General features: G+C 50.8%; 2 protein-coding genes and 1 long non-coding RNA gene across 3 annotated transcripts; 2 read left to right on the top strand and 1 right to left on the bottom strand.

Annotated features, from left to right (window-relative positions):
• Nucleotides 1-2692: 2692 nt before the first annotated feature.
• Nucleotides 2693-4943, top strand: GPR182 (G protein-coupled receptor 182). The gene is made up of 2 exons (XM_019454834.2): nucleotides 2693-3127; nucleotides 3655-4943. Exon 2 carries the CDS (start codon nucleotides 3671-3673, stop codon nucleotides 4814-4816), a length of 1146 nt encoding a protein of 381 aa, XP_019310379.1. The 5' UTR covers nucleotides 2693-3127; nucleotides 3655-3670; the 3' UTR covers nucleotides 4817-4943.
• Nucleotides 4944-4974: 31 nt separating this feature from the next.
• LOC128775039 (uncharacterized) lies at nucleotides 4975-6530 on the top strand. The gene is made up of 2 exons (XR_008419626.1): nucleotides 4975-5923; nucleotides 6386-6530. It is a non-coding gene; the product is annotated as an uncharacterized LOC128775039 (long non-coding RNA).
• Nucleotides 6531-10184: 3654 nt separating this feature from the next.
• On the bottom strand, nucleotides 10185-15839 carry ZBTB39 (zinc finger and BTB domain containing 39). The gene is made up of 2 exons (XM_019454836.2): nucleotides 15692-15839; nucleotides 10185-14174 (listed from the first exon to the last, which is right to left on the bottom strand). Exon 2 carries the CDS (start codon nucleotides 14128-14130, stop codon nucleotides 11995-11997), a length of 2136 nt encoding a protein of 711 aa, XP_019310381.1. The 5' UTR covers nucleotides 14131-14174; nucleotides 15692-15839; the 3' UTR covers nucleotides 10185-11994.
• Between the last annotated feature and the right edge of the window lie 3849 nt (nucleotides 15840-19688).

Here is a 19688-nt window from a genome sequence, read left to right as displayed (position 1 = left end):
TAGAACTGTCTGAAAAAGCAAAGTAAACCACATTTTACATTGTCATAGCTCATCATGACGGATTTCTTGGTCTAGGGACGGTCTGATGTGTGAGTAGAAGTGTGATATGATAAGAAATGTATATTTGGTTTCTGCCCCTAATTCCTGAGCTCTTAAATCCCTTGGAATTTCCCAGATAGTTTCAGGATGGGGACTGACTCCCAGAAAGACCAAGCCTTGCCTAGATGCTTGGAACGCCCAACCTCACCTCCTGTCCTCTGGGAAGAAGTCAGAGACTAGAGTTACAATTTATAATAGATCATGCCTTTATGTTGAAGCAGGCATAAAAATTCCGAAACTGTGAGGTTCAGAGAGCTTCTGGGTCGGTGAACATATCCACATGCCAGGAGGCCAGTGTACCCAACTCCATGGGAACAAAGCTCAGGACCCTTCCCGACCTCACACTATATACTCCTTATCTGGCTGTGCATTTGTATCCTTTATAATAAACCAGTAAACAAAGTAAATGTTTCCCTGAGTTTTGTGAGCCATGCCAGCAAATTATTGACACAGAGGTGGGGGGATTATGGGGACTTTGTAACCATGTTGGACAGAGTCATGTTTGTGACTGGCATCTAAAGTGAGAACAATCCTGTGGGACTGTGCCCTTAAACGTGTGGAGTCTGACACAAACTTCAGGTTGGTGCCAGAATTGATAAATTTTAGGACACCCACGGTTATAGGGTGTCCGGGAGTTGGAAAACTAATTGGTATTGGAGAAAAACCCCTACATATTTTGTGTCAGAAGTGTTATGAATAGAGAAAGAGTTTTTCTATAGAAGGCTTTAAGAAAATTGCAAAATTAGGGGCGCCTGGGTGGCTCAGTCGGTTGAGTGACCGACTTCGGCTCAGGTCATGATCTCACAGTTTGTGAGTTCGAGCCCCGCGTCAGGCTCTGTGCTGACAGCTCGGAGCCTGGAGCCTGCTTCTGATTCTGGGTCTCCCTCTCTCTCTGCCCCTCCCCTCTCATGCTCTGTCTCTCTCTGTCTCAGAAATAAATAAACATAAAAAAAATTAAAAAAAAAATAAAATTGCAAAATTAAAAATATCTCTTAAAGATATTAAAAATATCTCTTGTGGAGATAGTTGCACAACAATGGGAATATCCTTAATTAATTAATTGAAGTATTAATTAACCAATGAATGAAAGTATTAATTACTTTAAATAATTAATTAATTACACCCAATGTGGGGCTTAAACTCATGACTCCCAGATCAAGAGTCACATGTTCTACCAACTGAGCCAGCCAGGTACCCCTTACTTAATGCTACTGAACTATATAATTAAAAGTGGCTAAAATGGTGGGATGCCTGGGTGGTTCAGTCGGTTAAGCATAGGACTTTGGCTCATATCACGATTTCACAGTTTGTGGGTTCAAGCCCCGCATCGAGCTCTGTGCTGACAGCTCAGAGCCTGAAGCCCGCTTCGGATTCTGTGTCTCCCTCTCTCTCTGCACCTCCCCCGCTCATGTTCTCTCTCTCTCTGTGTGTCTCTCCAAAATAAATAAACTTAAAAAAAAATAGCTAAGATGGTAAATTTGACGTTATGTTTATTTCACGTTATGTTTATTTCACATTATGTTATTTCAACAAAAAATTAATTAGCAATCTTAAAAAAAATCACCTCCTTGAATCGATAAACAGAATGTGGCCTATCCATGCAATGAAACATTACTCAGACATAAAAGGTCATGAAATGCATATACGTGCTATAATGAGAATGAACCTCAGAAACGTTATGTGAAGTGGAAAAAAAAAGACACAAGGGTCACGCATTGTATGATTCCATTTATGTTAAATATGCATGATAGGTAAATCCACAGAGACAGAAAGCAGAACGGTTATTGCCAGGGGCTGGGAGAAGAGGGAAGTAGGCAGTGCTTACCGGGTATAGGGTTTTCTTCGGGGGTTATGAAAACGTTAGGACCTAGAGAGGGGTGGTGGTTACATAATACCATCAATGTACTAAACTCCACTGAACTGTACACTGTAAGCCGGTTAATATTGTTATGGGAACTTCACCTCGATTAAATATGCATACGCAATCCCCTCCAGCCAACACACCTTGAGCCGCGCGGCTCATGAGACGGGCTACCTCTCTGGGCTTAACAGAAGATGAGAAAGCCCATCCTTTCTCCCCGCAGGGGATACCACAGGGTATGTCAGGGGTCAAACGATTAACTGAGGTGAAAGTAGGCTGAGAAGCAGGAGGCTCTGCTGACACATCCATGGGCTCTGAGCCTTGCCCTCTAGCTTGGCAGGAGAGAGAAGCTTGGTGTCTGTCTCTCTCTCTCAGCCACCCTTGGCCACACTTCACGAGAAGTATGAGGCGGTGGGGGAAGGATGCTGTTCTCCCCCTCCGGGTCTAGGAGACTCCCTGAAGCTCAGTGCAGCCCCCTTTCCCACCCCACGTTTAATCCTCCCTCTGTGTCCAGCTTCTCACCCCAGAGCCAAGATGCAGGCTGGGGAGAATGGCAAGGGATGGGTGCGAGCCAGCGGCAAAGGGCAGAGTGACTAAAAGCCTGGCTGATTTTCAGATTTCTTTTAGCCCGCCCACCCACATCCAGTTCTGCTTTTGTAGGAATCAACAGACAGGGGAGAGTGGGATTCCAAGCCAATTTAGAGTGGAAAGCACGTATGTGTGTAAAGCATTGACCACAGGCCCAGCCCTGTGCTGAGCACTTTACCTTGTTGGCTCACTTAATTCTCACAACACCCCTGTTAGTAGATATTATCGTCCCATTTTGCAGAGGAGAGGACTGAGGCTTAAGGAGGCAAATTCCCATAGCTAGTGAGTCAAGAGTCTGAATTTTAATACTTGCAGCCTGACTCCTCCCCGCCCCTGGCACACTGGGTCTTCTGCTGTGACTTCCCCTCTATCTGGATTGGGGGAAGGCAGGAAAAACACTGACCCTCTCCCACAGAGCCTCAGCCAGTGACACTGCTTCCTGGATGAGAAGGACGGCCCTGAAGCCCACAGCAAAGCCAGCCCCACAGCCACAGTCCTTCCAGTCTCCTTGCAGCTCCCCAGCAGCCCAGACCCACCACCAGCCCTCCAGGACCAGAGGCGCTCCAGACAGAAACTCAGGTGGGTGTCACCCTCTCTCAGGGAAGAAGGGAATCAGGGCTTGAAGATAATTGGCTTTTCTGCACAATTCACAAATGTTCCTAGGGATAAATCAGAGGGGTGTGTGTGTATGTGTGTGTGTGTCCACATCTATAGCCCAGATGGCGAGACAGAGTTAAGACTTCCTAAGGAAGGCCCACACGAAAGGGCCAAGGGGAGAAGCGCCAGGAGAGAAGTGGAGGTCAGAGATGGCCTGGGGCTGGAGATAGGGTGGGACCGGCCAGGCTGGGGAGGAACCTGGTCAGGCACCAACAGTTCTGGTCTCTCCCACCACTGAGCCCTAAGAAAATGTCTCTGCTCGCAGGTGAAAGCTGGCAAGGGAGCTGTGTACTGTTTATACACAGTTTGAATATTTAAACTGCCTTTCTTGCCTCTTTAGACCCAGAATCTTCCCCCAAAGCCTCCTGGTCCCAGTAGCCCACTAACTTGAGGCTTAAGGCTGCTTTTGAGGTCTCCGTTCTCTTCCAACCCTCTCTTCTCCCCACCAGGCATTTGCTGGTCCTGATGTCAGTCAGGGACAACATGGGGCCTACCCCCTCGGAAGGGTTCACCACAGCACCCGCCAATGACTTTGGGGAGATCCACAACTGGAATGAACTGCTCTATTTCTTCAACCACACTTTGCCCGAGTGCCACATGGAGCTCAGGGAGGACACCAAGCAAGTGACCCTCTTTGTCCTCTACCTGGCCATCTTCGTGGTGGGGCTGGTGGAGAACCTCCTGGTGATCTGCGTCAACTGGCGCTGCCTGGGCCGGGCGGGGCTGCTCAACCTCTACATTCTCAACATGGCCATAGCGGACCTGGGCATCGTCCTATCTCTGCCCGTGTGGATGCTGGAGGTCATGCTGGACTACACCTGGCTCTGGGGCAGCTTCTCCTGCCGCTTCACTCACTACTTCTACTTTGCCAACATGTACAGCAGCATCTTCTTCCTGGTGTGCCTCAGTATCGACCGCTACGTCACCCTCACCAACACCTCTCCCTCCTGGCAGCGCCACCAGCACCGGATGCGGCGGGCCGTGTGCGCGGGTGTCTGGGTCCTCTCTGCCGTCATCCCACTGCCCGAGGTGGTGCACATCCAGCTGGTGGAGAGCTCGGAGCCCATGTGCCTCTTCATGGCGCCCTTTGAAACGTACAACACGTGGGCCCTGGTGGTGGCCCTGTCCACCACCGTCCTGGGCTTCGTGCTGCCCTTCCCTCTCATGGTGATCTTCAACGTGCTGACGGCCTGCCGGCTTCGGCAGGCGGGATGGCCAGAGGGCCGGCGCCACTGCCTGCTGGTGTGTGCCTACGTGGCCGTCTTTGCCATCTGCTGGCTGCCCTACCACGTGACCCTGCTGCTGCTCACGCTGCACGGCACCCACGTCTCCCTCCACTGCTACCTGGTCCACCTGCTGTACTTCTTCTACGACATCATTGACTGCTTCTCCATGCTCCACTGCGTCGTCAACCCTATCCTCTACAACTTTCTCAGCCCGAGATTCCGGGACCAGCTGCTGAGTGCTGTGGTCCATTACCTTCCCAAGGTCCGGGCCAGGGGGGACAGACGTGCTTCCTCCCTCTCCTCCTCCTCCACTCAGCACTCCATCGTCATCATCAAGGAGGGCGCCCAGCCCGCCGCAGCAGGCCCCAGCACCACCCAGGCCTGAACTTCTAAGCTCCAACTACCTCACCCATCCCTGCCCCTCAGCCTCTCCTAGGCAGCTGAGGTAGATCCCAATCTTCTCCACCGGCAAACTAGAAGGCTAGACGTGTAGGTGAGAGATTTTGGGGGGGGGGGGGAAGGGTCAGAACACTCATGGTTAATTTTGAGTATGTCCTATAATATTGGGGTGAGAGGAGGAGAGGGGGCCAGGGAGGGGTCGAGAACAAGTCCTCAGTGTTGTACTATTTGTCTCAGTCCTCAGGACTAAAGAAGACACTCAGGAAAAAAAAAAAAAGTGAAATAAATAACAGAGACAGCCATGACTCTGGCTCTTTCAAAACTCTGTACTTCCAGCTGGGATAGGCTAAAGAGATGCTCAACAGAGATGCACTCATTTCAGCAATCACCCTGGCCGGAAGGAGTGTGCTCCGCAGGGAGCTCACACAACTTTCCTTTTGTGTTTGTGTGTTGCTGTTCTCCCAGAGAACTATGCAGGCTGTGAGGACAAGAGGTCAGAGGCCAAGGAACCAGGAGGCCTCGGCAGGACGTTTCCTAGCATCCTCAGTGAGATGACAAATGGAGGGGGGTGAAGCAGAGGTCTGGCTCCCCACCCTTCCCACCATCCAGGAAGTGGCTCCATTTCCTTGCTGATACTCTCCCCTTCATCCATCCTGCTTCCCTCCCCCCGAAGCAGAGGAGCCATCCCAGAGTCAGTGCTCCTCACAGCCCACCTGCTCCTGGCTTCAGATCTAAGACATCTCCAGACTTCTAGAAAGAGAGGCTATCAGAAATCCATCCCCATCCCACGCTTTCTCTCCAGATCATAGGAAAATATCAAAGGATGTCCATTCTGGGAGCAGACCTTGGGACAGCCAGCAGCAGGCACTGACAGATGCTCTGTCCCTCAGCCCTTGTCCCCTGCATGGGATGGGGAGGCAGAAATTTTCTGATTCTGTCACAGGGCAGAGTTCTGGTATTCTTACTTTTTAAAAAATGTTTATTTATTCATCTTTGAGACCAAAAGAGTACAAGTAGGGGAGGGGCCGAGAGAGGGGGAGACACAGAAGCCAAAGCAGGCTCTAGGCTCTGCGTTGTCAGCACAGAGCCCGAGGTGGGGCTTGAACTCACAAACTGCGAGATCATGACCTGAGCTGAAGTTGGATGCTTAACCGAGCCACCCAGGGGCCCCGCTCTGGTATTCTTCTAAGTCTGTTCTCACCGCTAAACTTCATTCTCCTTGGCCAGGTCTTTTCATAATTTTCCTGTCCTGCAACTTACTTCTATTCATGCTTGTCCCATAGATAGGAAATGAAGTCTTCTTATTAATAAGTAGGTCTTCTGGGGGCACCTGGTGACTCAGTCGGTTAAGCATCCAACTCTTGATCTTGGCTCAGGTCATGATCTCAAGGTTTGTGAGAGTGCAGAGCCTGCTTGGGGTTCTCTCTGCTCCCCCCCTACTCATACTCTCTGTCTCTCAGAATAAAAGACAATTTTAAAAATTCTAAAAAAAAAAAATTAGGTCTTCTGTAAACAACTCATTTATCAGGGTCCCTGGGTGGCTCAGTCAGTTGAGCTAGGTCATGATCTCACAGTTCGTGGGTTTGAGCCCCACGTCGGGCTCTATGCTGACAGCTTGGAGCCTGGAGGCTGCTTAGGATTCTGTCTGCTTCTCTCTCTGCCCCTCCCCCACTCACACATTGTCTCTCTCTCTCTCTCTCTCTCTCTCTAATAAAACATTAAAAAAAAAATCTTTTTTTAAAGACTCATTTATCAGTTAGGGTCTAGGCCCGTGTCCACAAAGGCAAGGCCTAAGAACATGATCCACTGGTTCCAAGTCTCTGGCCTCCTAGTCCTGGCTGTGGAGAATGAAGGGCTTGTGGGCATAATCACTGAGAGCCTCTGTTCTGCTCAAGGGCTCAGTATTTCTGGAATGTTTAACTTGGAACAACCATTCACTGACCCAGAGTGCTCTCTCCTCTGTTCTTAGAAATCTGAAACCATATTCACCAGATGCATGAAACACGTGCTCCAATAGTGTACATACCCGTGCATCAGGAGCACAGAGGGAAATCCCCCTATGATCTTCCTGCTCGTTGGGCCCAAATCTCAAAGGGTCTTAAGTGACAAACAGCTGCTCAGTGGCACAGAGCTGAGGGCTTTTTCAACCGGGAAAGTCCAGGTTGTGACATGGGGTTGCAGTAAGGGTTTAACCCAGTAATACAGAAAATGCACTAAAGACCCTCGTCCCTTGTGCTCATATAAAAACCAAGCCAAAATCTGATGCCTACATCACTGCCTCCTCGGACTTGGGCTCCAGAAGCTTCCTAAAGGGAACTTAATTTTACACCGGTCCTATCCCAAGTGACCTCAGAGGCCATCCCCCCACGGTCTCACTCTTCTCACAGATTTCTCTGGCAACCGCTGTCACCCAGGGCAGTATGAATACCTCCTCAGGGCCTCGGGAGGACAGAGAACCAGTGATACTGACCACAGCAAGGCTGCTCGGCTCAGCACTGACTGAGCACCGCTGGGAGCCACGCCTGGCCACTGTGCTGAGACCAAATGGGCCACATCACGCCCCAGCCTCTGAGGTCTATCTCCTTCTCTGTGGAGGTACATTTGTTATCGACCTCGTGAGATTGTGCCAAACCTCCACCTCCTCCCTGATTCTGCCTCTCTCCGCTCCAACATACCATGTCAGTGAATCCGATGGCACTGGCATGACCCTTTGAGGCCAAATCTCTTGTCCAACTAGACATGAGCAAGAGTCCCACTACTCTCTGAGCCAACGGAAGATCCCCTCAGGGAGGTTTCCCCTGGAAAGGTTGGGTTATTGACTTAATTTCCCACTAAAAACAGGTCAACAAGTCAGCCCTGGGGGATTCCAGCTACAGGAAAGGAAGCTGCCACCTGGAAGAATCCTGGCAGCTGCTGAGAAAGCTGCCGCTAACGGGTGCTGGGCTCCGATCTCAACAAGGGACAGTAACCCCAGTCAGTAGGAAAAGAATTCTCGTTTCAAATTTCCTTTTTTTTTTTTATTCTAAATAAAAACCACACTTTGTGCCGAACAATGGAATATAAAAGAATCAGATGTACAACGATTTTAGACATCTACTATTTGGGAAAAGAAGTTTACAAAATATACAAAACTTTACAGCAATAGATAGTAAACACTTAAATATTAGGAGGTCAGTACTTATTAATTTAATGGAAGGAAGTTAGACGTCAACAACTCTTCTTGGTTTCGTAAGAGACTTTCGCTAGCAGAGGTGGGAGGGGAGGGCAGACTGGACAGGGGGAGGGGTGTTAAAGAAACATCGAAATCAAAACAGTTTCATTTCCATTCGGGTGTTCAGCTTACGATGCGTGATCACAATGAAATCAATGCTGTGTGCCTGTGCTTCCTGACTCACTCAGTGCAGGACTGAGGCAAAAGGATGTGTGGGGACCTCCAGATGGGCAGACTTCTCCACACAGCCCACTCCCGTGCCAACAAAATCAGTGTCCATCTATAAAAGGATTTGAATTCGCTTCCAAAGATGAGTAGTCTCAAGAATAGGGCACAGCAAGAGGCCAGAAAACAAAGAGTATTCATCAGTAGCAAAACCTGACTGGGGAGAAGGTATTTAAGCCCAAAGGTTTGTCCTGGAGACCAAGGGATGCTGAACAGAAAGGAAGAAAGTCAAAAAGAACTTTTACCCATTTCCTGGTTCTTAGAGGTCACGTGGGCCCAACTCCCACCTCCTTTTTTTCCAGCTAGCCATGAACTATAGAGACTCCCTGGGGCCTTAAAATTTAGGACCAAATACTAAAATACAGCAGCGCTTCCCAGCAGGTGCTGTGGCCATCAGTGAGCCATCACTGAGTGACAGGAGAAGCAGGATACAGATCCCCTCCTCTGGCCACAAGCAGCCTCTGCTGTTTCTTCCAATGTGCCATACAAGTATTACCTTTTTCCCTTAAGAAACAGGTTGGGAATAGCCTCATGCTTGGTTTAATGCTCTACAGTCGCCATCTCGAAATTCATTTTTAAACAAAGGGCTCTGCAAATTACGTAGCTCGTCCTGAGTCAGAACAAGAAAAAGGAAAAAGGGAGAAAAAAAAAAGACATTCAGGGGTCAAAGAGAACCTCAGAACAATACAGCAGACTGTTAAACTGGGCTCCAAGGTGGGGAAGGGGGGGCGGTGGGGAAGGCGGGGGCATGGGGGCAACAAAATCAAATGAACAGAAGGTTGAAAAAAAATAAAAAAACTCAAAAGAAAATGAATACCTTCAACCAGGTATCCCAGATGCCCTCTGCCACAATACAGAGTTTCAAGTAAAACAGTTCAGAAAAGAGTGAGCTGGAGGCAGCAAACATGACTCCAAACAGAGGGAGGGGTCAGGTGTGAATATGGGGACAAGCAGAGGAACAGGGTTTGGTCAGTGAGCCTCATGAGCTACTGACCCTGCTACATGTCTAACTGCAGCCAACCGGGCCACCCTGATCAACCACTTGACTCAGGAGGATCAGGGAATGCAGTTTTTTGTTTAGTGTTTCAGGGGCAAAGTTTCAAGGATTTGCTTTTTGGTTTACTGGCAAAAAGGGAAAACTTCACAGTTTCAGGTTAAGTATACAGACTACCCAGCATCCACGATGCCCTCCGTTAAGGAAAAGGGTTTCTCCAGCACACTGATCCATTCTCAGCTACCTGGCTGGGTTCCAGTAAGTACCACCTCTCTCAAATCTGACCATTCAAAAATCAGTCCTCATCAACAGTCTGGGAATTACCCAGCCTTGAAAAGCTTAGCAGACACTAGACGGTAGCCTTTTGCACGTTCTCCTTAAATTTCTAATGGTCAGCATGGGGAAGAAAGGGAGAAGCCAACCAGGGGTGAAAAATCTCAGCACTGGGGCACCTGGGTGGCTGTCAGTTGAGCGTCCGGCTCTTGATCTCAGCTCCGGTCACGATCTCCCGGTTCGTGGGTTTGAGCCCCGCCTTGGGCTCTGTGCCGACAGCATGGAGACTGCTTGGGATTCTGTCTCTCCCTCTCGCTGCCCCTCCCCTGCTTGTACTGTACTCTCTCAAAATAAATAAACTTTAAAAAAAAAAAAAAATTCTCAGCACTGCTCTCCTGACAAGAATGACCTGAGGCAACAGGTAACAAGTTGGGTTTAGATGGTGAAAAGTGGCCACTGTACAAATCTCTTCGTGTAACAGTCACCCCACCAGAGAGTCATGCACCCTAACTGAGAGGCTTTATCAACTTAGGGCTAGGGAGAGAGACAGCAAGTCCAATAAGGACGGAGCTTTGGCTTGCCTGTATATCTTAACATAGCTTCCCAAGTTTAGGAAGGATGAGAAAATGTGCAAAAAGGTCCTTCATCCCCAATCTACTCAATCACAGGAAGGAAGAGGGATAAAAGGCCTAGGAATTTAATAGGTCCCAAATTTCTAGAACTTACATCCATTATCTAAAAGGTAATGCAAGAGACCATGTGGAGAGAAAGAAAAGAATTTGCTTGTTTAAAGGCTTGACACCTTCTCCCCTATTCTAGCCCGTTTCCCAAATCTCTGGCCAGGATTGTCCCCTGGAATATGGCTACTTGCTGGAGAGAAACTCATTTTCCTGAAGTCACTAATCCAAAAGAGATGCTGGATAATATGTATATAAAAGCAAAAATAAATAAATATTATTGTCCAAAAAGGCTCTGTGAGTGAATTAAAACCACTTGCTTGTGAAACAGCCCGGGGTGCGGCTGAGTCCCACCAAGGGCAGTGTCAGGGCCTCGGCCAGGGACTCCCAGAGCTCGCCTGAGCAGGGTGAGGTAGTATGAGTTACTGAGGTGCTACCTTGTGAATATGCGAGATCCGAGGGCCCTCTCCCTCAAGCCTTCTTTGGGCAGAAACCCCTCAAAAGCCACTGAGAACGGAGCCAACCAGCCCCAAGGACTGGGCAGACTCCATCACAGCCACCCAGGGAGGGCCTAAACCAGCTGCCCTCCAATAGCGCCCCCTGGTGGCAATGCAATGACAGATCAGGATAAATTCCAGCAGGTCAAAGGTGAGCTGCCAAGGCTCCCGGCCAGTTAGTGTACAAAGTAAACAACCGGTTACCCGACTGGGACAGAGCGCACATCCCGCTACACACCACGTTACCCAGGTCCCTTCAATCCTGAAGGGCTCACAGTCCATCACTCTGCCACCTCATGGGGTCTTCTCATCTACACCACAGGTCAAACACACTTCTAGGTGGGAGACTGGATGTAAATTAAGGCAAGGCTGCTGCTGTCAGAGACATCCCCACCTCTCCACCAGGAAACTCAAGCTCGACGGAGGCCGCCAGATGACAGGTGACTGTATCAAAGTGGCTCCTTGTCCTCTTTACCCCACAGGGAAGGCCTAGCAACCTGGGCTATAACTCCATAAAACCGTATTTCTTTGGAATTGAGGAGAAAGGAGAAACCTCCCTTCCTGTCCATCCCGGCTGCCACTTCTGGCGGCACCGCAGGCCACCTCTTCTGACTGGCAAGGATTCATCCCAAAGCGTTCTGACCTAAATAGAAAGCTTTGTCCCCAGTTTGGATCTAGCTGCCAAAAGATTTTACTGTCCCATCAGCAGATTAGAGTGTCGCAACAAGCAGGCACCTCCATCCCATCTGCCTTTTCCCTGCTGAGGGCTGGGCCGGGAACCTGAGGTGAGCTGCCCTGCTGACTAGTCTTTTCCGAACGACCACATTTCCAAAATCTCTCTCACAGCTGGGTGTCCCAGTTGGAAATCTGGTACTAACACCCACAGTGAAAAGCCCTCTCTCCACCTCCTCTATTCAGTGAGGCCGTTGGTTGGATTGTTAGCAGCATAAAACGTATCAGTAAACTAAAACTTGAGAGGCTCGGAGAGAGGATCTAGTTGACGCCAACTGCCTGACCAGATCCCCAAACCGGCCTCAAAAGAATCAAAAAACACAGCCCTTCCTGGGCAAGAACAGGTAAGGAGGTAAACATGATAGGGCCGTCGCTTCTCAAATACAGTAACAGCTCGTGTGCTCTTTCTTCTTCTTTTCTTCTTTAAACACAGGACAGAACAGAATTCCTAGCAAGGCCAAACTGAAACTCCGGCTGGAGAGGGACCAACAGCCACTAGAAAATCAACGTCCTGGCTGCCGCCTGGGAGCTCCCCCTAGCTCCGCTGGGACCCAGTCAGCTGTCCGGGTTCTTTTCTGCCTCTTTGGAATGGATAATGTACATGAAGGTCTGTTCGATGGTGAAGTCGGGCGGGAGGCTGCCTTTGTGCACGCCGACGTGCTTGCTCATGAGGTTAAGGGTGGAGCTGTAGTGGCCACAGACCGTGCAGCGGTACATGAGGGCCCCCGAGTGCGTCTTCAGGTGGCACTTGATGGTCGAGCGGCCTCGGAAGAACTTGTGGCACACCTTACACTGGTACGGCTTCTCGCCTGTGTGGATCCGCCGGTGGTAGTTGAACTCGCTTGTGTGGGCGAACCTTTTGCCACAGACCTTGCAGCTATACTTGCTATTCCCAGCTTGGCCCTGCAGAGCCAGCTCCTCACTCAGGAACTCCTCTGCGGGCAGCTTCCGCTTCTGGAGAGCTGGGTGCTGCAGCCCAAAGCCAGGACGGGCGTCAAGGCCACTGTTGCACTTGTGCTGGCTGACATGGTAGCGATAGGCGGCCTCCGACTTAAAGCTCTGGCTGCACAAGTGGCAGCGGAAGAGGGCGTCTTCCAGGGTTTGGTGCACGGCCATGTGCTTCTCTAGGAGATGCCAGTCCACAAAGCTGTTCGCACAGACAGAGCAGGAGAAGACTGAAATGCCGAGATGGGACAGAGTGTGCCACATGAGGCTGCAGAGGTTGAGGTGGCGCTGGTCACAGACGCTACAGGCCTGGCCCTTCAGGTTTAGATGGTCCAGGATGTGCCCCCGGACCACGTGGAAATCTTTGGCCAGTGCCTTCCCACAGGCAGCGCATTTCAACTCCGCGGAGGCTGTCCCTGAAAACAAACCCAGCTTCCCAGACAGGGGATCGTTGGGGTGGACAATAATGTTGTTCTCAAATATCCCATCCCGTCGGTGGAGGGTCAGCTGCCACTGCGTAAAGAATTTAGTTTCACACATGTCGCAGGAGAAGAGGAAAATACCAATGTGGGACAGAACGTGGGTCACCCGGGAGTTTCGGTCCTGGAAGTGGGTCTCACAGACCTTGCAGTTGCCTGTCAGCAGGTCCACGTGGTCCCGAGCATGCTGTCGGATCAGCTGAATGTTGGGCTCTAGAACTTTCTTGCACACCTGGCAGGGCATGGCCTTATTCTCTCGGCTGTCACTCTCTCCAAAAGTCAGCTCATCCTCACTGTCGTCACTCAACTCGATCACCTCCTCGGCCGTGCCTGTCTCCTCAGTGGGGTCTTCAAACGGCAAGTCACCATCCCCCAGGTCCTCCAGCTGGAGCTCATCCATCTGCCCAAAGCCTGGATCTTTGGAGTGGTCGCTATTGCTCAGACAGGAGTTGGTCCCAGTGGTCATGTCAATTGCATTGTCAGTGGTGAAGAAACTGTTTTTACTGAAGTCTCCATTGCTCTGAACTTTGTATGGCTGGCAGCAGCTGGTGCTGGTTTGGATGCCCATGCTGACAGTGCCTAGGCCTGGCGGAGTCGCCATCCTGGGGACGGAAGTGAAAGGAGCAGGAGCATCATGGTCTTCTGTCTTTGGCGGCAGTGGCTGCTGTGGCAGAGGCAGGCTATGGTTAGTGTCACCGGTAACATTTCTCTCTTCGTCTTTACAGCTTCCTCCAGCATCACTAGGTAACACGTAGTTCCTATCAGGACCGAAATGCTCCCCACCAGCCCGGAGGTCTCCAAGGGGATAGGTAGGTTCTGCCGAGCTACAACTCTGGGCGCCAGAGTGGTTCTCACTGGCGCCGGTCAGGGGCTTGGCCACGGCTGTGCTCTCCAGGTCAGGAAAGGTGGAGTGGCAGGCCCGAAGGAGATCCTCCATACCCAGGCGTTCGGCCACCTCGTAGATGACCCCAACATTGATCAGGTCTGTGAAGAGCTCTGATGTGTAGACAAAGCTCAGAATCTTCTCAAAGTTGGCAGGGGTGATGAAGTCCACCACATAGGTCCTGGCGGCATCGAGCCCAGTGTTCAGGAAGAGGTTCTGGAAGTAGCCAGCTGCACAGGCCAGCACGGCTTTGTGGGCCGGGAAGGAGCGGCTCCCCACCACAATGGTGACATCGCACATGGTCTCCGAGAGCCGGCACTTGTTGAGTTCCTTCAGCAGGTTGTTGGGGTGGTTGGTGCTTTGCAGTTTGATCCTCATGCCCATCTTAGCAGCTCCTGTGAAGTTGCCTCTGTATCAGCACGGTTCACCTACGGACAGCAAAAGGAAGAGATGGATGGCCACACACATCCCTGCAGGCGAGGAGCTCTGCGGAAGAAAATACCGCCCGTCTGAGTGTTTCCAAGCCCTGGGTGGAGAAGAGCAGGAGAAAATGGACGTGGAGAGCTGGTCTATGCTGCTGGGCGCAATGACGGGACAATGACCTCTCTCCCTGCATAGTCACAGAGTCCTCCTAACAAAATCCAAAAGTATTGAAAAAAATCTGACAGCTTGGTCTTTAAGAGTCAGTAAGAGAGGTTGTAGGCCTGGTTGGACAGGAGCTAGTGCCTCAGAGCCAAGCCAGAGGCACCTTCTCAGACACCGTTTTTATTTCATTACCAGAGCCACGGCTCAGATTTTACTCATATTAATTTTCTAATTTCTTCCTGAATACAAGCTTTCCTATCTCATTGAGTACATTCACTTCTCTTACAATTGCCAAATGCCATATACATCTTGGGACACAATTACCAAAGCTCCATTAGCCACTGAGGGCAAGATAAGGTTGCTCTTTTAGTTTCCTATCAATGCTGTGTCTTTTCAGTCCAATAAACCTCTTGCTCATTCACGAGTTCCCATCTCTCCCTGCTACCTGCCTACTCTCTTGTCTCGCCATAGCCCAGAGCCATCCAGATAGTGTTCTGTCACCTTCTCTGTAAGCTGTGGATGAAGCTAAAGCACTCAGGACCCAAAGAAATAAAGCAGAGTAGAATAATACACTGTGGTATTTACTCTTACTTAAAAATGTGTTTTGTTTTGTTTTGTTTTCTTTTACCACCCTCTTTGGGACTTATGCATACGCTGACCAGAACTACCAGATTTTTACTTGATGCCCTAAGAAGGCATCTAATTATATAGGTAAGACTCCTAAAGGCTTCCCAGATCCCACTTTTCCCCCCTTTCGAGTACTGCATGCCTAAGGAAGACAAGCTAGCTACATTCTCCTTCAGTCTCACCACTCGCCCCGCGCGACACAGCCCCTTTCTCCACCTCACCACCTCCTACTAACTCCCAACTTTTGCTGGGGTCCAAGAAGCTTCTGCGCATTGCTGGGATACCAGTCAAGCATCTCCCGGGCCCTGGTGGCCACACATCAGGTCGGGGCACCGGAAAGCCTGAGTCGGGGGGTGGGAGGGAGGCAGACTGGGAACTTCCGAGAAGGCACCCCAACAATCTCGTGGCGCCGCAGTCTCCCCTCTGGAGGGTCGAATCCAGGAAGAAGGGCGTTGGATCGGGCGAGGGTGCTCCAATCTGGGGGCCACCGAGCACCTCGGTCCCTCCTCAAACGGCGGGGGATCCCCCGGAGCGCCTCCGGACGGGGGCCGGGGCGCCGGGCCGGACGGGATAGAAGGGATGGGCGGCGGGACCGGCCGGGGTCGGCGCGCGGCCGGGAATGATGAGTCCGGCCCAGGGGAGCCGGCAGGAGGGAGCCCAGCAAGAACGAGAGAAGGGCCGGGAGGGGGGTCGGGCCTCGGCCAGGGGCAGCCCTCGGCCCGGCCGCGCTTACCCGGCTCCGCGGGGCCCGAGCACCATCGCCACCGCCGCCTCACACAAAGGCCCCGGCCCGCCGTGCCCGGCCCGACGAGGAGGCGGCGCCGCCGGCCGCGGCCAGACTCTCCATCCGCCGCGCCGCTCGCCGCGCCGGCCCGGGCCGCCCCCGCCGCCCGGCCCGCAGCGCCCCCCGCCGTCCCGGAGGAGGCAGCGCCCCCCGCCGCTTGGTCGCAGCGCCCCCAGCCGCCCGGGAGGAGGCAGCGCCCCCCCACGGCGGGGCCGGGCGCCAGGTGGACCGGGCCGGAGCCGCCAAGACTCCGCCCGCCCCCAGCAGCCGGCCGGCCGGCCGGGCCCCCGCGCGCCGCGGGACCCCCTGCCCAGGCCTCACCTCCCGCCTCCGCGCGGCCCTGGGACCGCGGGCCCGGCCGCGGCGCGAGCAGCTGCGGGGAAGTTTCCAATTCCCTTGATCCTGGTTTTTCTGAAATGTTCTGATCTACCAGGTGGAGGACCATTCCCTCCTCGCCCTGGGACCCGGATAAGTGAAAAACCCTATCCCGACTCTACACTCATCCTCTACCCTGACCTAGGTCTCCTAGTCCCAGAAGCTTCTCAAAACTTCCACTATTGTGGTTTTGCAAAAAAGAGGGGGGAAAGTAAGATTATTTGATTAATTTATAGTCTCCATTAGGCTGTGAGCTAGCTAGGCTGAGAGCTTCCTGAAGTCAGGGATCTGTCTCGAGAACTACTCAACGCAGTGCTTACCACATACTTCCTGGTCCTTATGATTGGTGCTTAATAAAGCCTGCTTGACTGAATGAACTTGAGGGCTGGGCCCCTGGTACACGCTCTTCTGAAAATTCGAGGATGCCCCTCCTCCCACCTAGGGGCCAAAGGACGGAATTTACAGGATCCCACTCCACCTTGGGAGCCCAAGCCTGTTTCCTGCAGTCTGTCCTCCCTGAAGGCGAGCAGAATTTGCCACCCCAAATATGCCTTTTTGGCATAAGGATTATTTTAGATTGCTTATTTTTAAGAAACAGCAGACACAGGAGAAGCTCTGAAAGCAGAATAGAAATTACATTTATAAGGGAAATCTCCATTTGTAAGGGTATCTCCCTCTCTGTACGAGGAAGAGAAAATGACTAAATCTCCAGAAACTCTTATCAATGGAGAAGGCAAGACTTAAATCTGCCTAACAACCATACCCTTATTTACCATGCTTGACCTGAAAACCCTCCATAACTGGCTCTCTACCCCCAGTATATTCTTTTGTCTTTAGCTAGAGATGGTATTTAAGGTGACGGCTTGGCCATTTTAGGGAGTGATTCTGTTTTCCTGGACATCTCCCATGTATACAGGAGGTATACTGTTGAGGCTACTCAACTTCTGTTTGTTTTTCTCCTGTTAATCAGTCTTTTATTATAGGGTGGTCTCAGCCAAGAACTTGGAAGGGTTGAGGGAAAATTATTTTTCTTCCATTATATCTTCAACTGTTTCTAGAGTTCAGTTGTGCTGCTTCTATCCACTCGTTTCCCTTAGCACTGCATCTACCCTCCAAATCCTCTCCTCAGATGCTCCTGCCCAAAAATTGTCATCAAACCAAAACTCCCTGCCCTCCCTGCCACCTCCCCTCTACCACCATTACCACCGAAAACATTAGCAGTCATGGGCATCCCATCCTCTCCCCTCAATACATAGGAACCCCTCAGGCTCTAGGACCCTTCTCTTTCAGCCTCTCTCCCAGCACATTCTGTCCACTGCCAGATGATAGAGAGCGGCCAGGCACACCCCCCCCCCCCCCCCCCGCCCCGAGCAGGCGCACGGTAGAGTTCAGTAATTCCTCCATGGGTGAATGGGAAGAGGAGGATGCGCTGGAAGTTGCCAAGTGATCTAAGACAGTTTGGCTATTCAGTAACCATCAGTTATCTTGATGCATTTGGGAGATTGGGTGTCCCTCGTTCCACAACCTCACTAACTGGTGTTAGATTATACCAAAAGCAAGTGTTCTACCAAATGACGCCAATCATGTAATATGTATTAGCAAGGAGATACAAAAACGGTCATAGGACCCTCTTGTAGTTTGGGGGGCAGACAATCCCACTTAGCTCTCTCACGAAAGGGTCACTTGGAAGCTGATACACGTTCCAGTGGCAGGCCAACCCCCACAGTTGGACGAGGTGACCGGGTGTGCCCCTAAAGTGGACCCTCACACAAACTGATAGACTCCACACCTCCAGCATGACTCTGAGACGTTAGGCTGCAAAAGTCTGGGGCCTCTTCAAGCTTCCTAACCAAATGCCTTAACTATCTCCGGGGGAGTGTTGACCCTGGTAAATGTACTTCACGAGCTAAGAAACCACCCTAAAGGTGTAGATTAAAGTTTATACTGTTTATAGTTGTGATATTGTGATTTATAATAAGAAATATATATATTTTTTATTTCATTACCAGAGCCTGTAGGTCAGAACACAGGTAACAACCTGGACATGAGAGGGCATCCCAAGCAATGGGCAGTCTCAGTGGACTGAACTCTTAACCTGTGGAATCTGATATTATCTTTGGGTAGACAGTGTCAGAGCATTGCTTGTTAGTGTGGCGAAACCACACCTCCACACACGTTGGAATTAGTCCAGAAACTTAAAGACTGAAATCACCATGCAATCCCAGTCACACACACACACACACACACACACACACACACACACACACACAGCTAAGTGGAGAAGCCACAAATCCGGTCAAGGTCTTATTGGCCAGGTCTCCTTAGGCACCAATCTCTTTACAACAGGAAGAGGAGGGCCAGTATTCTTTCACACGTTCTCCAAGTACAAAAACAGGAATCTGACTTAAAATTTGGCTTCCTTTTTCCTGGAATCCCAAGGACTGCAATTTTTGTCAGCCCCACCAGAGAGCAACCTTTCTGCATTTATGCTCCTACTTGGCAAAGCACTGTATCATCTCAGCACACACGCCCATCTCCCAAGTCTGAGCAGAAACAACTCTTGAAGCTTTCATGACCTAAATAAATTCCCCAGACTCTGCAAAAGTTACCCCACTTTAAAACCTAGATAGATCATTTTGAAAAGCCAACATGATGAGTCACTGAAGAAAGGCTTGAGGCTCTGGGGTAAGAACATTCTTTGACCTGTAGCAATAAACCTGACCTAAGGGATGCTGAGTTGAGCTTTCTCTCCTCCCCCATCCCCACCATTCAGCTGTGGGTCCAAAGTTGCCCCATTAAGGTTCTGGGAAGAGAGAACTTTCACTGGGATGAAGGAACTGTAGGAAGCGACCTCTGGCTCCGTAGCCCTGTCTCTACACTGCCTTGGGAGAATGGAGCGTTGATGTTGTAGCAGGGTAGTTCAGGGGGTACTGCCAGGCCCTGCACTGGGCTAAAATACGGAGCCTGAGGATCTCCCAGACTGTTCCCTTAGGGTACAGAATACCTCCTTGGGATCCCTGGGCTTATATATTCTGTGGACTGCTAGACCAGTGCTACAGGGGCTGGTGTCAGTTGCATTGTAGAGGAGTCTGAGACAAATGTTTTCCCTTTATAATAACTGAAATGGCCAGCTGACACTGAAGATACCTGCTCCCTTCTTTCTTGACCTCTGTAGTAACTTCCCCATCCACACCCCATTGTTTGCTTGTCCACCACTGGCTCCACTGTAAACGATGTGTATAGGTCACCGTTACAGGATCCATGCTCGACATTTGGAGACAGAAAAATGGTACAATTCAATAGATGCATCCTCCTCTGTGGCTGGGTCCTTGCACAGCCTTGACCTCCCTCTCCTTCTCTAAGTAGAGTCAGATGCAGGGACTGATGTCTCCTAGGCTCATCCTAGAAATACAGACAAGCCATTGAGAATATATTTTTCCTTTATCTGAAGCTAGTCTGTGAAAGTCTTTGACCACTAGAAACCATCTTCCAAATTCATTCATTTACTATTTCTTAAATGTTTATTTATTTTTGAGAGAGAGAGAGAGAACATGAGCAGGGGAGAGGCAGA

Source organism: Panthera pardus, unplaced genomic scaffold, assembly GCF_024362965.1.
Source record: "Panthera pardus isolate Hobbes unplaced genomic scaffold, ASM2436296v1 HiC_scaffold_6, whole genome shotgun sequence".
Lineage (NCBI taxonomy): Eukaryota > Metazoa > Chordata > Mammalia > Carnivora > Felidae > Panthera > Panthera pardus.
The sequence above is the reverse complement of the archived record's forward strand: the minus strand, read 5'-3'. Positions and strand labels throughout refer to the sequence as shown.

Coding starts and splice junctions, on each gene's coding strand:
- GPR182 (XM_019454834.2), top strand. CDS start 3,671: ATGTCAGTCAGGGACAACATGGGGCCTACCCCCTCGGAAGGGTTCACC.
- ZBTB39 (XM_019454836.2), bottom strand. CDS start 14,130: ATGGGCATGAGGATCAAACTGCAAAGCACCAACCACCCCAACAACCTG.